Genomic DNA, 16,540 nt, shown 5'->3' with positions numbered 1-16,540 from the left:
TCAGGGCTTTTAATCCAGTTTTTTAATGCATTTATTTAAAAAAATCTAAATATTGTATCCAAAATGGTCCGGCCCACATGAAATCGAGTTGACGTTAACGCGGCCCGCGAACCAACCCGAGTCTGACACCCCTGCTCTAAAAGATGAGTTTGATTGTTTCGTACTTAATTAACGATTCGATTGTAGCTTAACTAATGCATATAGATCAATCCAAATCGATATATTTTTACATATCTACTGTGTATGGAAATCACATCACTGCATGAGTGTTAGGCCAGGTTGAAATATCCATAAAATGAATAAGAATTGAATATGAAGTAGCATTGACTAAATATCACATTTTTGCGCCATGTTCAAATATGCCAGATGTCGACACACACCTAATACACACATGCCCAAGTATATCGTTCCCATGTAAATCAACATGTTGAATTGAATTCCCGTTCCCTCAGCAATCCAATTTTTTTCCATTTTGCCTACCGTGGGCGTGTCCCCCATATCCACCCCCCCTCCAACCACCACATATTTTGCTCACTATCGAGTATTTCTCTCCATATCTCCTCGTCTTTTTTTTTTGGTCAATCTCTCTCTCAAAAACACCCGCACTCATTCCCTCTCTCTCTCTTCCTCTCTCATATTTTCCCACACACCATTTCTCCATAAAGCGTCCGACAAAGTGCGGCTACAGTGTATGACAACCACCGACTGCACTCGCCTGATGAGAAATTGAAGTGGATACATGACAAATAAGGGGAAGGCGAGTGAGGGAGGGACTGAGCAGAAGAGGAGAGAGCAAGCCTTGTAGAAGAGAGCCAGGGAGAGGGGGGATATATTAACTCCAAAGCTGGTCTTCATGCGACTCAGTATGTGTGTGAGAGAGGCAGGCGTGAGAGCAGTTAAGATGGAGTGCTGGCACAGATGAAGACTGCCTTGGGTATGTATTTGGTGGCTGTCTGCGTCCGTGCGGGTGCCTCTGAGTACGTCTGAGGCTCCGAGCGACTGACTTTGTGCCCCCCATGCATGCTTCCAAGAGCTCGTTGATGTCATTGTAATAAAGCAAGGAGTGATGTAGGGCTGCCGTTACATAAATGCAGTGGGAAATGACTGTGTGTGATGGAAATTGGAGAATGGGGTCCTGATGTTGGCGGCTTTTTTTAGGGGGGGAAATGGGGTGAGAGTTTCAATCAGTTCGTGTGGGAAGCATGATGTTTCAAATGGGAGTTTACAACTAAGTTGTGACTGCTGGTATGCTTGTGACCAGGAGGGTTGGAACTGTATTAGTGTGATTGAAGCACTGATTTTTTTGTTTGTTTGTTAACCAGTCGCAGTTTGAGACATAAAGCGGTAAACACTGAAAATATTCACAAAGTTAGTTGATGAATAACAACTGCAGGGAGTCATAATCAGTCAATGAGACCAATAAACAGAACTAATTATACCCGTGGGGTTATGTTGCATTCGTAGTCATTTGTATGTCTCATGGACTGTTTTATAGTTATTTCTTTCAGTGTGGATGTTTTTCTTGAAATGTTGATGATTAATATTTCTTATCATCCTCATTTTATGAAGCCATTTGCTTGTTTGACTGCTTAACATTCTAGTGATTATTCAGTCAAGAAATTTGACTTGGAAATCTTGACAAATGGGCTATATTTTAAATCATTGATGGCGATAGATTGGCAATACGTTTGAAATGGGAGGACTGGAAGTATAGCAGAGATTTAGAAAAACAGCAATTTATAGGAGCAGAAAAGTGCATCCGGTACCATAAAAAAGGGGGATTCGTATTTAGGACAATAATATTACTGGACTTTGAATTTGAATTCCACATTGCTGTTGTGCTCGAAGAAATCATTTGTATTGTAATCGAAGTAAACATGCTGTCTTTGTATACAAAACATGTTGGTTGCGGACACGCCTCCTAAAACGAATGCCAGGAAATGATTCATTATCTTCTGTCCAGATTATCATGATATTTTATCACAGAGCTATTATACGAAGGTCACTTATTGATCATTATTAAGACCATATTCCACCCTTTAGCCAGGAGTCATAAAAAACAGGAATAGATTCAATTTGTCTTTATGATATAATAGTCACATCAGGAAGGAGTAACTCCATTTGTAAATGATTTCTGCCAGTCCTCCCAGTCAAAATACATTTGACATTTATCAGCATTAATCCCAGCCATTGAGTTATAAATGACCAAATTGAATTTTCAGCAGCTCAATTTGGGAAGGATCACTGCTAGTCTTCCAGTCAAAATGGATTGGACGTCTATCAGCGTCATTGGCGGCTAATTAGATAATCATTAACCTAAGGGCAAAACACACATTTAAAAAAAACACTAACTGCTGTGTGGAGGCTTGGAAATGGAATTGCTAAATTGAGTTTGTTAATAGTCATTTAGAGGTAAACACGTTAATGAATCAGTGCTATTATTTAAATATTGCTCACGGGGAAGGAACCAAGGAAAGTAGTCAAACGACATATTGGGGCTCAGGTTGAAAAAGTCCTTCAGAGTGCAGACTTGACGCGCCGACACCAAGTGCGAATCACACTTGAAGTGGCAAACAGGCTGGCGTTTGAAACCTCCGAATGTCTTTGACAGATGAAAAGCAGAATATGTTTCTTTTTTCGCCCCTACGTAAGCATAGAAGGTGTGATGTGAATTTAAACGGTGTCCACCAAAGTCGGTCAGGGGAAAAAGTTGAGGAAGAATCCTTTAGTTGCGCTCTGCTTATTTGGCTTCTCACCCTTTTCATTCCAGTCCCACTCAGCAGCCCACATGAGCGTCTCCAAACCCCCGCCGCCCCCTTCCGCCTCCCACCTTGCCATCCCTGCTTCCTCCACCTGCACGCCCACCTCCTCCTCCTCAGCCTCCTCCCCCTCGGCCCCACCTCCTCCCTCGCCTGTCAAGATTTCTATGCAGGAGCACTTTGCCATCAACGTGTGCCCGGGGCCCATCCTCCCTATCCCGCAGATCTCGGACTTCTTCCCGCGTTTCCACGACTACCCCTGCACGCCGCCTCCTCCGCGGGAGAAGAAGATCCTGAAGGAGGAGACTTTCAACGGGGAGATGGGTGGAGGCTTCAAAGACAGCGAGCGGCGGGGGGACAACGATGGGGATAGGGAGGAAGCGGCTGACTCCGACGATGATGACAGTGAGTTTAACGGTTGCTCTTTTCTTCATTTATATGGAAATTAAAAAGCTTTGCAGAAAAACTAAACAAATACCAGCCCTAAAACTTCAAAACAGAGTCATCTTTTTCTACGCAAGGCCAATTTTTCATCTGAAGAAAAGAAATAAGTCACCATACGCCAGTCACCCTGGCGTTCAATCCATATTTACGTGCAGGTAGTCGGCTGGGATAGGCTCCAGCACCCCCTGCGACTCTTGCGAACATCAGCGGTATGGAAAATGAAGGAAGTGATTGAAATTGAGACCAAGTTTGGTCAACAAAACCAGGTTGTGTTGTTTAGACTATACTCCATCTGTGTATAACTATCAACAAGTTACATTGAATTAAGTGTATTTGCACATCCACTTTTAATAGATGGCATTGGTTGTGTCATTGTCACATTACAGTAAGATTTGCTCCATTCATTCCATTGGTTTCCTTACGCCTGAACAACGTCTTGTTTGTACAATGACGTCGAAATGTGCGCAAGCACAATAATCGCATGGCAGGACGAGCGATACTTTGGTTTTATTTATTTCTATTGAACACGCTTACCTGGCTCTTTTAACCGCATCGAGCTATCTGTCAACAACAATTTATGCGTGTAGCCTTGCCTAACATGAATAAGATGTGACAGCTGCTTGTTAAATGATACGTTGATCTTGATTCCATTTGGGCCCTTTGATGGTGGTGGTATGTGTCTCAAAACAACCCCGCCGTGACATTCGCTAATCATAACATTATACTTAATTGCGTTGCTTTAGACTAGCTACAAATTCATTTTTCAATATACTAGTTTTTGTCATAGATGCAATACATTAACTGCATATTTTTTGAATGTTTTTAAATCAAAATTCAACATAACTCAGTCACTTTAATATCATTTCAAACCAAACTGATTTCCCAGAGTCAATTTTATTATAGTAACGGAAATGACTCATGTTGGGTTCAATGCAACAGTAGTACATCACAATGCAACACTATCAACTTTTTTTCTCCAAAACATACGAAAGAAGTAAAAAAAAAGTCATTTTTTGTATTTTAAATCAGCAATTTTAGACGTTTTGTTGAGACGTTGCAAAGTTGAATTGTACATAGGGTGTTAGGCGATAAACATCAACAAAAGTTGTAAGAAGAAAGAAATCTATGAGTCGATCTTTTGGACTTGATCATTTCTTTAGTAACGCTTGTGCTATCAAAGTGTGAGCACTCTTGGTTTAGAGCCTTTTTGCAGCAAGCAAACGAGCTGAATAGAGTGAACAAACATTTGATTTTTTGGGGGGAGACAGAGGAAAATAAAGGCTGTGTTGTGAACAGTGGTTTGTGTGCTAGCGGTGCGTAAGAGCACGGTGAGTGCATAGCATGTCGTGTTACGTAGAAAAGCGTGCATTTTAAGTTAGTGGATGACAAAGAGGCTGCTCATAGTTTTTGTCTGTATTCGTCCAGCTCGTTTCAGTTATTGTTCGTTAAAAAGGAGGCATGTAAAAAATACTAAAACTGCTTATACTTATAAAAATGTTAACAAATAGAACTTCATTCATCCTGAAATGGTTGCCAGCCAATCGCATGGGATAAGAAGACAGACAACAACCATTCACGTTCACACTCTTGCCTAGGGGTAATTTAGAATGTTCAACCAGCCTACTATGCATGTTTTTGGGATGTGGGAGGAAAGTGGAGTACCCGGAGAAATCCCACACAGGCCCGGGGAGAACATGCAAACCCGACAGAGGAAGGTCGTTACCCACCAGTGATTGAACTCCTCCATCTCAAATAAAAGAGAATAGAATGTGTAAATAAATAAATGTGACTTTTTGAGATGGTATTTCAAATAAATAATGCTATAAGTTCATGAAAAGAATAAATTCATAGTCGCATGAGGGAGGGAGGCAGGATGCAAAAATATTTCTTATTCCTTAGGGGGTCTTAAGAGAAAATAATTGAGAAGCACTGCTACCCTCTATAATGCTTTGTACTTCATTCCAGATTAAAAAAAAAGAATTGTCCCCCAACATTTGATCATACACTCGAGTGAACCCCTGTTTTGTGTGGCTTGACCTATCGTCTGAAAAGTACAGTATTTTTGTGACAGGGCTTTTGCATTTGTACCGACAGTCACGTCCTGTTAGTAATTGGTGTCATTCTGTTTCTAGCATACTTGGGGACATTGGAGTTCACCCTGCTGTTTGATCAAGAAAATAACTGCCTTCATTGCACCATTAACAAGGCAAAGGTAACCACAACTTTGAGTTTTTCTATAGCATGTCAGCCTCCCTAAAAAATGTATAAAAGGAAACAGTCCATAGCCCTGAAATAGCCTTTGGAACAAGGGCACGGCACCCCTATATATTGTGAACTGTCACATGAGTTTAATTATGTAAATCCTTTTGGAAAAAGTCCCCGAGAGCAAAATACAGTACAATTGAAGAGAGGGCAGTCAGAAACAGTGGCACAGAATGGAAAACAGCCAGCAGCACCATATTTGATGTTTGCTGTCTTTTTCTGACCCTGTTGTTGGTGTGCAGTGTTTGAGGATATGGTGACATCACATTCAACTCTAGAATATGGAATAGTATTTTTGTGTGTGTGTGTATGTTCCCAGGGACTGAAAGCCATGGACTCCAACGGGCTTGCCGATCCATACGTCAAGCTTCATCTTCTGCCCGGGGCGAGCAAGGTGACTTCTCCGTCCGCATTTCCGGGGCTCTCTGACATGACATATGAAACACAAACAAAACATATGACCCAAGCGTGCCATTTGACAATTACAAATGGGTTTCATCCTGACCATGAAATCGAGCTGGTGGGGGTTTTCGTCCTGTTTACAATACCCCGCTTCGTCGAGTATAAACATATTCTGCTCGGCTACGCTGCTCTTGTTTTGTCTCCTGCGCAAGCTGTTGAGAAGATAAGGCATGCCACAACTGGAAAACCCCATGCTTTTGGCAACCTGTTGTTGGCCATTTTAGCTGGAGGTGCATGTGAAAGTGAGGCTACGATAAGAGAGAGAAAGCTTGCCGAGCCATGATACGTAGGTCGAATGAGGCAACTCTGGCGATCCGAAGTGGCAACCACCGTGAGGTCCGGCGCCGCTTTGTCCAATGGCTCTCTCTGGCATATTTCTCAGCGTCGCCGCTATCTACACGGCACCGTACCGCCGTGACCTCTTTTGACCTTGAAATACCAACTCTGTTAGGCGAGAAGGGATGGGTGGAAAGCGGGAGGGTAAGAGAAGGGATGAGGGGGGTGGGGAGGGCAGCAGCAGGTGGTTGTCATGGAAACAAGGAGGATTGTTACACGGCTCACGTCAACAGTCGGTGTGTTGATGGGACTAGAGCGCTGGGTGGGCGGGACGCGGAGAATGCGTCAATAAGGAGGTAAGTACCCTCGGACCGTTATTACTAGTTAAACATCACCAGACGGGGGCCACGTCACTTGACAAGTGGGAACGCACACGCGCTGAAGTGACTATGACGGACGCGCACGCCTACTCGTGCCTGTCTTGCTAGTCCATGCGTGTGAAATATGGAGTTTAGCAAACAGAGTTGCACGTTCTATGCCCGAGTTTACTTTGGTAGCATCCTCTTAATATGACCAAGCGTAGGTATGCACACAAGGATTGACTTCAAGACCTTGTTAGGGTCTACAAACACTAAAATCATATCAGGAAAACACTATTGAATCTTGTTCAGAGCGGCTCACAATGCAGCTATAGGTCTGCTGACATGATGAAAAATAAAACATATACAAATGTATTGTACTCATTATAGATTCTGATTTATAGTGCATGAAATCTTTTTTGGCTAGTGTTGCCTGTGGGGTTGTTCTAGCACTCATCCTTCCTATTTTGGAAGAGCCAAACAAATCCTTTTCCGTTATGACTGCCGGTCAGCAACTTTCCTGCCCGACCAATCTTCACAATGAGCAATCTGTCTTGAAAATCACATCTGGCGTCATCCTCTTCCATAAATCAATGCTATTTGGGCAGATTTGGCAGGCCTGTCACAAGACACTGAATGGTCTAGCGACAATCTAATCAAATGGATTCATTTAAATGTCTGAAGTGTTTCCGCATCGAAATGGTCAAAACTGCTAAAATTACATTGTACTTTTTAATCTTCGGGTGTGTTGAAATTGCTATTGTTAAATGTGTACACAAAATATCATAAAATTAAATCAATCAAAGGGCCTTAAATCGAATGCTAGCCTTTTATAATATTAAAAATTGCCATATTGTCATTAAAATTCTCTTTTACCACCATAAAATTGCGGCCAAACAATCAAATGATGGAAAAAAGCAAATATCACACTAAATCCATGCAGTCACAAGAGTGGTATTTCTTAAATAGGATTGTTAAATAAACTTAGGATTTGGTTGGCCATTGGCAGATTACATTCACATGGCTGAAATCTGATAGGACAAAAAATAAGATAAATCTACAAAAAATCTACCAATACTTCCATACGACTGAAATTTGAGTAGCTACAACAAAGAAAATCACTCTAAAATTGAAGATAATAAACTAAACTAAAAATCAATACAATATATTGATATTTGCCAATGATCATTCTAAATGTGTAATGACTGAAAAATTACAAATAACATAAAATTAGCGAGTTAAACATGTATATCAACGGACTTTATGTATGTATCCTCAAAGTATAAGGAAGATAGTGCTACTGCCCACAGAGAAAAATAATGTTGACTCTCAGGTAGGTGTTTGTCACCAGGGGAGCACAGTTTAGCTTGATGTGACCTGAGTGTCCAGATATTTCTTTTATCTTCTTCACCTTATCCTTTCGTATCCTGAAAACCTATCGACAATGTGTCAAAAACAAAAAAAAACCCTCTTTATCCACATTTTTAAGAAAGAGTAAACCAAGGAGAAAAGTGGTAAAGGTAGATAGATAATGGAAGTGTGCAAACATATGAACTAAAGAACACTGAAATGGGCAAATGATTGGCAAAGATAAACATTAAAAATGAAAAAGACAAAACACATGGAAAGGAAGGACTCTTGTTCATATTTGTAACCAAAACCATTAAAATGGAGGTTGATGTGGTCGATATTTTTTAATGAATATGACTTATCTTATTTAAATAACAAAAAAAATGTGAATAATGATGGGCCAGTGATGTGGAGACAAAAAGAGACAAAGACAAAGAAGTGGGAAGACGAGTGCTTAGTGTCCCCGAGGTTCTCCCTCACAGCCTAAGAGGACAATGCCATGAAAAATGGGGTGTTTATCTTGGGAGCCTTGGACATGAGCGAGAAAGTGATGGAAGAGCAATTTTACTCTTTGATGCAGTTGCAGACTGGTCGTAGGTCATGCAATTTTGGGACACCCGTAATACACTGACTGTACAACACGGCTGATGGAATATAAGACACAATTGTACAGACTGGAATGTATTGATGTTGACCCTTTAGTTTTATTTGATTTATCAAGTGTTGTGCCAACAAAATTGGACAGCAACACGAATTTTACCTTTTTTAGGGCACAGTTCTGACTACTGCTAGTGTACGAATTAGCGATTCTACATAGAGTACATAATGTACATAAAGTGCAGTGGCGTAAAAATGTACTTTTCATTATTCATAGACTGTCCTTCAGCTTGAACTGATTGGCAAACATTTACCTGCAGGATTTTCTGGCAAAATGCTAAATTGATGAAGCCCTCAATCAAAACCAGTTGTCCAGGCCTTGAAGTTACATAGCTGCCCCAGAACGTCACACTACACTCCCCATGTTTAAGTGTTGAGATTATCTTGTTTTTCTGAACTGCTTTTCATCTACTGTACACTAGTGGTTGATCGGATGATAATCCAAGCCAATGTTTCTACGGGTACTTTTGTTTTGCATGATTAGTGCGTGAAATTATAGCAGAAGAGCATACATAGCTAGTCCCTGGAAACCTTTTCCTGTGTTATTGACATAGAATTCATGGCCCAAATCTGAAAACATCCCGAAGGCAACTGTAAGAAATGAGGCAGCAAGTGAGGAGACCGGGCAACCATTAGGAGCCTGACTGCAGTTTACTTCCCAGAAAGCTTTATATTTTCATTATGATTTTGATGCTCATTTTAAACCTCTGCTACATTTGAGACTGGTGCTGATGCGCTTCCTCATTACATTGTGAGGGAGACAGATGGACAGGTGAGGAGAGGAAGGCCTCGTGGCCTCTCACGCTCTCTCAACAGATGTCCCAAATCTCGTGGGCTGAGATAAATTATTCCTTGGCGGACATTTTTTCCCCCGCTCAATCTCTTGTTCTTTTTTTCCTTTGATCTGATGAATTTGCTAACTTGCCCTTTGCACAATCCTCTCATTTCCCTCAACACACGAATGCTGCTCACATTTGTTTCTACTAACAGGCGAACAAACTTCGCACAAAGACTCTGAAGAACACATTAAACCCAGTATGGAATGAGGAACTGGTGTATCATGGAATAACAGCGGCTGACATGACCACCAAAACCCTCAGGTAGGACTCTGGACTTGACCAATAGATTTTGGTAGTCATTTCCGAAAGACTGAAAAATTGCGATTCTCAACTTGTGTCTATTCCCCACAACAAGACAAATTTCCACACACTATATAGTACATGCTAGTATAGTAATGCTATCACAATTCAGTAAATTGCAGGTAATTTCGATTTTTAGTGTCTATCTAACCCTTGTGCAGTACGAACGCATACGAATGCACCCTGTCCAACAAATATCAAATCTGTTCAACTACACAACAGATGCAAATTGGGATGGGCACACAAAAGTGCACAAAATACCTGTTCTATCTGGATATCGCACATACAAATACATTACTAATACTACAATATACTTACAAAAGAGCCATCACTAACAACTATTGCTGAGTAAATGTGGTAAATGGCTAACCTCTAGCAGGCAAACACAAACGACAACAATTGAAGTAAACTCAATGATTCCTTCTAGTTAACAGTTGGCTTTACAACAGAAGTGACTCATTTCAGTGACATCTACAAGTTGACGGCGTATCGGATTTCGAGGTCAAAAAGGACTTTAGCATTGCCTATCCATTGCTGCTCTCAACGCGGCGATCACTTGTGAACAAACTGCAGTGTGATATAGGCAGGACAAGTCTTGCTCTGCCAGGGGAGCCATTTTTATTCTGGACGATCCTTTCATAAAAAAAAAAGACGTGTGGCCACCCTAATACAGATTGCCTCCAAACGGCCATAAGAACAGAGTCCTATGGGTTTTCCAGGTACCTACTTTATTATTGCAGTCGACTGTCCCACTTTCACTACTCCTCAGGTGTCAGCTGTGTGGAGATTCTCTCCATATGGAGAGGCTGAGGTCAAACCTTGTTATCATGGCCCAAAAACTACCACCCGCTAGCTGATTCAAAGACCTTGCATTGGGGAATGTATACTCATATAGTGTTTGACTTATAGTGTCTCAGTGGATTCGTAATAGTGTTGGGTGACTTTTTTTATCCCGAGGAAATCCAAGACCGTTCCCACACACACGCTTCGCACGTTCGTATCCACCGAACACACAAATGCAGCCAGTCAGGTGCTTTCGTGTTCGTGTCCTTCTGTGTGAACGTCAAGGGCAATCAGTGGAAGGACTGCATGTGGATGGTTCTGGATCGAGACACACACACACACCCAGACCAAACTCATCTCCCACAGCCAAAGCCACATTTTATCTGACTTTGTCAAGTGCACAAACAGCCACAGCAGCGTGAACAGGGATCCCACAAACGAGAGAAAACCCATCTGACCTCTACCCAAGGACACAAACAGCATGGTGGTGCTGGCTAGCCAAAGAGGGGGGGAAGAGGAGGAGGTGGTGGAGGAGGAGAAGGAGGAGGAGGAGCATGTCTGCTGTCATGCGAGGGGTGAAGAGAAGAGAGAAGGGGGGCTCCAGAGATGAACAAAGTGAGCACGCAGGGCAGGGTGCAGTGTGACTGACGATAAGTGACAGATAAGGGCTTGTGGTTGTAGAAACTAAGGATGCTAAACTAAAAGATGATGACGAGTCAATTGAAGGAATCTGACTCTTAGAAAGTAGTAGGTTGATTTAACTGAGGAGTTAGCGAATGGCAATTTAGCGACAACAAAAACAACAAGGACGGTGATAAACAGTGCAAAGCGCAAATCCCCGAGAGCTGAGGAACAAGACAGAAAAAGAAATGAGAGATAACGAGAAGAGAGGCCCTTAATCAAACTCAGGCTGGGTGTGTTTGGATGCCAACCCCAGGGCTCAGCCAATGAAGAGACTTTGTACTCATTCCACATCGAGCAAAGTAGTGTCAAGGAATGGCAAAACAGAGGGTTATCCATGGAGAGATGTTTGCTCACTGGCTAATGCGCTGGTGAATTCTACTTGGCTGAGCACGCGACAAGCGGGATGCCGCGCTGTTTGATCCACACGCTACGTGAGCCGAGTACTCTCGAGGGAAAAGCCCGATGGCGTGGAACCGTCACGATAATTAACCAATCTTTACCAATGACTAAAGACGCAGCATGAGGTCCGTAAAACTAAAGTAGTTCATTCGTTCGTTCATTTTCCATACCGCTTAACCTATGCGATGATATCAGGACAGGAAAAAAAGGATTAACCTCACGGTTGTATAGTCGTTTGTAAGCAGCAAATCTGTTGTTGTTGTTTTTTTCCTACTACAAGGAGGTTCCAAATACCTTTCATTTTCTTTCCAATTCTCATTTAGATCACAGATTAGCTGGAGTCTAAATGCAACTTACAACATAAACATCTTGACAACAAAAGCTAGGACACCTAATGCATAAAAAACAGGCATTCCGACTCACATTAATTCCTCTTGACATTTCGAATTTTCAGTGAACCTGCAATGGATGTTTTAATAACAACCCCAACAAACGGAGAGAGAACAGGCAAATTCCACAAAAGACGGCCAGACCAGTTGAATTTTATTAATTACATTTTCAAATGACAAAAAAAAACCTGGCACAGTTGATTTTATTAACTGACAGCCGCCAGCAAGAATACAATTAATTCACGGGCAATTGCTGCTTAAACAGATTGCCGCAGCAAAAAAAAAAAAATAGAAGAGCTGAATTTGGTTCAGAATTACCTTGGTAGTATTGCAATGTGGTTTATATTGCATAGATTTGTACTAAGTGAGGTGACTGAGGATTTGAGAAGTTAACGATATTCCCCTAATGGGTTGTTATTATTAGGTTGCTTGGCCCTATTTTACGACAAGAATCAATGGAGTATTTTGTTTCCGCTGGCATGTCCGAAAATGTATGATATTTTCTGCAGCTCACATCTTCTGGTCCCACCCGTTCCTTTTTTTTAAACAATACACTCAGTATTAATTTATTTAAAGAAAAAGATTTTCATGTATATTGTACTGTATATAACGTCAAAATGCATCCAACTGATAATTAAATATAGGATACCCTATGTGCAGTATCTGCTTTTACAAATTCAGTACATTACTATGATATCGAATGAAATTTCCCAGTGGTTTTAAGCATGAACAAGCTGAATAAACTAATTAATGTCCTCGGTGAAGACTTCACAGCTGGCCTCCTACCAGTTTTAATCCTTTAATTGATGCAGGAAGGCTGCCTGAGGTGCTCAGGTCTTGATTGAAAAGTCAGACCGAGTGACAGATGGAATTAATCTTCCCCCCGATGAACACCAGTCTGTTTTTAGGACCCGCGACATCACTGATATGCTCGCGTTTAAAGTAGGAAATTCAAATGTATGTTATTGTTTTGCTTTGGCATCTAAATTTGAAACAAGTATTTTAGTCAGGACGTAGTTTCCAAAACAAAACCAAAGACGAGTCAACCTTTCAGTCACTGTTGTTCACTTCTGGTCTGAGGAGTCCTGGAAAGGATTTCGACAGCTGTGACAGTCATAACGTAGACTTGAAATAGTTTCCCACATAACAATTTCTGTGCATCTTAATTGTGCAGGAAAATGGCTGTGAAATGCACATTCAAGAATGCTACTGGTGAAATACGGGGGTCGTTTTTCAGATTTAAGTGCTAGAATGGCCGTCAAGGCGCCGGTTAACAGAGGAGAGATTTGAAGGTGCTTTCATGAAGACATCACACGTTTTGTGTGTTTCATTTGCTGTCTTTCCTCCATTTTCTCCTATCTTTCCATCTCTACGCCAGACTTTCTAATAGACTTTTACCGTCCTCTGCCATGGTGAGATAAAGACAAATGTGATACACGATTCAGTCCTGGGTGCAGACCGAGGATGAAATTCGCTGCTAGCTGCCCTAGGTGAGACATGCCGTCAGGTGCAGACAGAATCTTGGGGGATTTTTTGTTTTTGATCAGAAGTTAGGTTCTGGACATTTTGTTGGCAAATTGAAAGCGTTGGGCCACTTGATGGTTCATTGGTTTGTTTTTTTTCACCTGACTACGGTGCGAACTGAGTGGGATCCAGTTGACTTCTCCCCATGCCTGTGTGAGTTTTCTCCGGGTACTCTGGTTTCCTCCCATTTCCCCCAAACATGCATTCTAGGCTGGTTGAACACTATAATTGTCCTTAGGAATGAGTTTTGTTTGTCTCGTTTTGCTCTGCGATTGGCTGGCAAGAATTTCAGGTGCCCCTCTCTGGATATGCTCCAGCACCCCCGCTACTTGTGTAAGGATTTGCGGTAAGGAAAATTAATGAAGTAAAGTTTAGTTTTTTTTATATACTTCAATATTTTGACCACAAACCCTAAATCAGTTGGATGTGAAATTAGTTTAGAGTAAAAACATAGCATTGATAACAACGTATTAAATTATTTTCTCCAAAACTGTAAGAGAGATGATTATCAGAAAAGTGGCTTTTTTATGCTGAGTAGGATCCATTTACATTTGCTGGGTAACTTGCCTTCTCCGTTGTAGTGCCGTGATTTTAGCGTTAAATGGTGTAAGTCTACTGTGCTATCTTTGTTTTTTTATGATTCATTGCACAAGCTGCCGCACTTCATATTTCACACGTGTATTTGTATTTCAACAGATAAGCAATTCTGCATTTTGAAAAATGGGAAGAAAATGGGCTATTAGGTTTTCATGGAGCATCTGTTTGGCTTTTAGAAGAAAAATGTGGGTGCGAGAAGGCGAGGATTTTCATGGAGGCTCCGTGCCAAGTATATGTATGACATTTCATCACCCTGCCATACTACACGCATGTAATGGACCTGAGGAATATACATTTCCAGAAATTCGGGATCACGAGTTAGAGTTATTCTGCGGATTATGAACTAACACTGCCAAAAAGACAGGAAGAGTTGAAGGAGGAAGGTTGTGTTTGTTTATGTCATCTGAAAAAACAGGAAAGCGTCATCACCAGCTGCTTGGAGAGGAGTGCTCGCTGAATGAAATCCTTGATGGCATAGCACCCACATTACTGTCCATTCTAAATGGACATGGATTTTAGCTTGACAAAGCCGCAGTTTGCTACGTCTGTCTGTTTTGTGAATGAATGACCTAATATGAATGTAAACCAATGCCCAGTCAATCATACTCAGTCAATCAGAATGACAGTGTTACACGTATTGGTGATCACTTATATACACTCTCAGTGGGTTAGCAACACTATTGGTGTGGTACACTACCATTGATTAATCGACAGAGGATTGTCGATTCCCTGTGAAAATGGGATTGGAAGGAAAATGAACGTATGTTTGCTGAAACAATGGCATTCTCTCCTTTACTGATTTTTCTTTGTTTACGGTGTCACATTAATTTTCATTGTGGAACTCATTGAAAATTTATGATACGATCCAACGTTTTTTTTATAAAGCTGACTCAGCCTTGTTCAATGGGTTATTTGGTGGTTCCCTGCTACACAATGTGTTGTATTAAGCTAAAGGGATCTTAATAAATTGTTTAAAACCTGGTTTGGTTGGCAGTTTTGTCAAATTGGGATAAGCAGATAACGCTCAATTGTTGTTGTTTTTTAGACATAGCTTTTCCCTTAGCTGTTACAGTTAGTTAGCAAACCACACTCCAAGTACCGACCAAATTGCGCATACGTTCTTATATTAGATGTGAACTTTATTTCATCCCGTATTCGGGAAATTTCTTGGTTGCAGTAGCAAGACAGACACAAGACATTGTAGACCTAGGTAAAAAAACTGGATCCACACACAGGAAGTCCACAAGGTGGGGACCTTCTGCAGACTGAGACTGAGGTTCTTGACTAAACGTTTACTTTGCGTTGGCACTAAAACATCTTGATTTGTGTCCATGTCTCGTAGGCTGTGCGTATGCGACATGGACCGACTTGGACGGAACGAATTCATCGGTGAGGTGAGAGTTGCCCTGAAGAAACTCAGAGAAGGCGAGAACAAGCGTTACAATATGGGCTTGGAGAGAATTACACAGGTACTTACATTTATTATCCACGTATAGAAGATTATTCTTCACAATTATCTTTGTACGAGCAGAATTTCTGTTTAAATGCTTGTTTTATACATCTATTGTTTTGCTATGAAAGACAGTAATGAAACATGTGCAATAAGGCAGTGTTATGGTCTTTCTGGTCACTATTATTTGCAGTAAGTCAATAGATCCAACAGAGATTTCATCGATTCATTTGCTACATTGCATTTATTTCTTGTCGTCTTTATTGTGTTGTACGTATACATTCATTGTGATAGCTTGTATTCGTTCTGGTATCACGCCATGATTTCGTTTCAGAACAAAGAAGCCAATAGTCAAGCGGTGGAGCCGGGATCGCTGGTGGCAGAAGAGGAGGTACCAGCTTTATCTTTTGATCAAGAATAATTTCCTCTCCATCTACAATAGTCTCTTATCTTTCACCGTGCAATATCACATAGGAAAAATGCATGACGGACAAACAATGGGCACCGTAGGTAGGACAAGCCGCTATTCGTCAGTTCGCCGTGGTTCTACTCTGGCTCTTATGGAAAGCCGTCTCCTGATTTTGGAGACAGGAGTTAATAGCTCCCAGTCTCACGGGAGAACGAAACCGTGTCATGTTCCTCAGCCCAGACAAAGCTTTTAACTACAGTGTACACTTTTATACAGTACATGCGTCATGCTTACATAGAACAATGTCATTATAATCCTATCTGGGTACATTTTTTTAGTGGGTGTTTCCTGCAGTGGGCCTTCCACTTTGTAAAAGGTGTGTGTGTGTGTTTGTTCTTTGTGGGCAGCGAGGACGAATCCTGGTGTCGTTGTGCTATAACACGGAGAAGGGCTGCCTGCTGGTCGGGATCATACGCTGCGCCCATCTGGCCGCCATGGACTCCAATGGCTACTCTGACCCTTTTGTCAAGATGTGAGTCACATAAGAGGCTTTTTAGGAATAAACCCTTCCTTTATTTGCATATGTAAACACTGGAA

The 16,540-nt window shown here is 41.4% G+C and overlaps 1 protein-coding gene across 4 annotated transcripts in view; it reads left to right on the top strand.

Annotated features, from left to right (window-relative positions):
• doc2g (double C2-like domains, gamma) overlaps window positions 1-16,540 on the top strand; it is a 44,682-nt gene that overhangs the window by 19,284 nt on the left and 8,858 nt on the right. For 2 of the 4 annotated variants that reach the window (XM_077604858.1, XM_077604860.1), the window contains 7 exons: window positions 2,771-3,164; window positions 5,336-5,415; window positions 5,785-5,859; window positions 9,560-9,669; window positions 15,427-15,553; window positions 15,869-15,925; window positions 16,351-16,475. In XM_077604858.1, the coding sequence (XP_077460984.1) occupies window positions 2,789-3,164; window positions 5,336-5,415; window positions 5,785-5,859; window positions 9,560-9,669; window positions 15,427-15,553; window positions 15,869-15,925; window positions 16,351-16,475 (950 nt within the window). In that variant the 5' untranslated portion in view covers window positions 2,771-2,788. Of the gene's footprint in view, window positions 1-145; window positions 935-2,770; window positions 3,165-5,335; window positions 5,416-5,784; window positions 5,860-9,559; window positions 9,670-15,426; window positions 15,554-15,868; window positions 15,926-16,350; window positions 16,476-16,540 lie in introns of those variants that run through there. The other 2 variants (XM_077604861.1, XM_077604859.1) reach the window with 2 other exon arrangements.

The sequence above is a fragment of the Stigmatopora argus genome, chromosome 7, assembly GCF_051989625.1.
Source record: "Stigmatopora argus isolate UIUO_Sarg chromosome 7, RoL_Sarg_1.0, whole genome shotgun sequence".
Classification (NCBI taxonomy): domain Eukaryota; kingdom Metazoa; phylum Chordata; class Actinopteri; order Syngnathiformes; family Syngnathidae; genus Stigmatopora; species Stigmatopora argus.
Note: the sequence above shows the minus strand (reverse complement) of the source record. Positions and strands in the feature narration are given on the sequence as shown.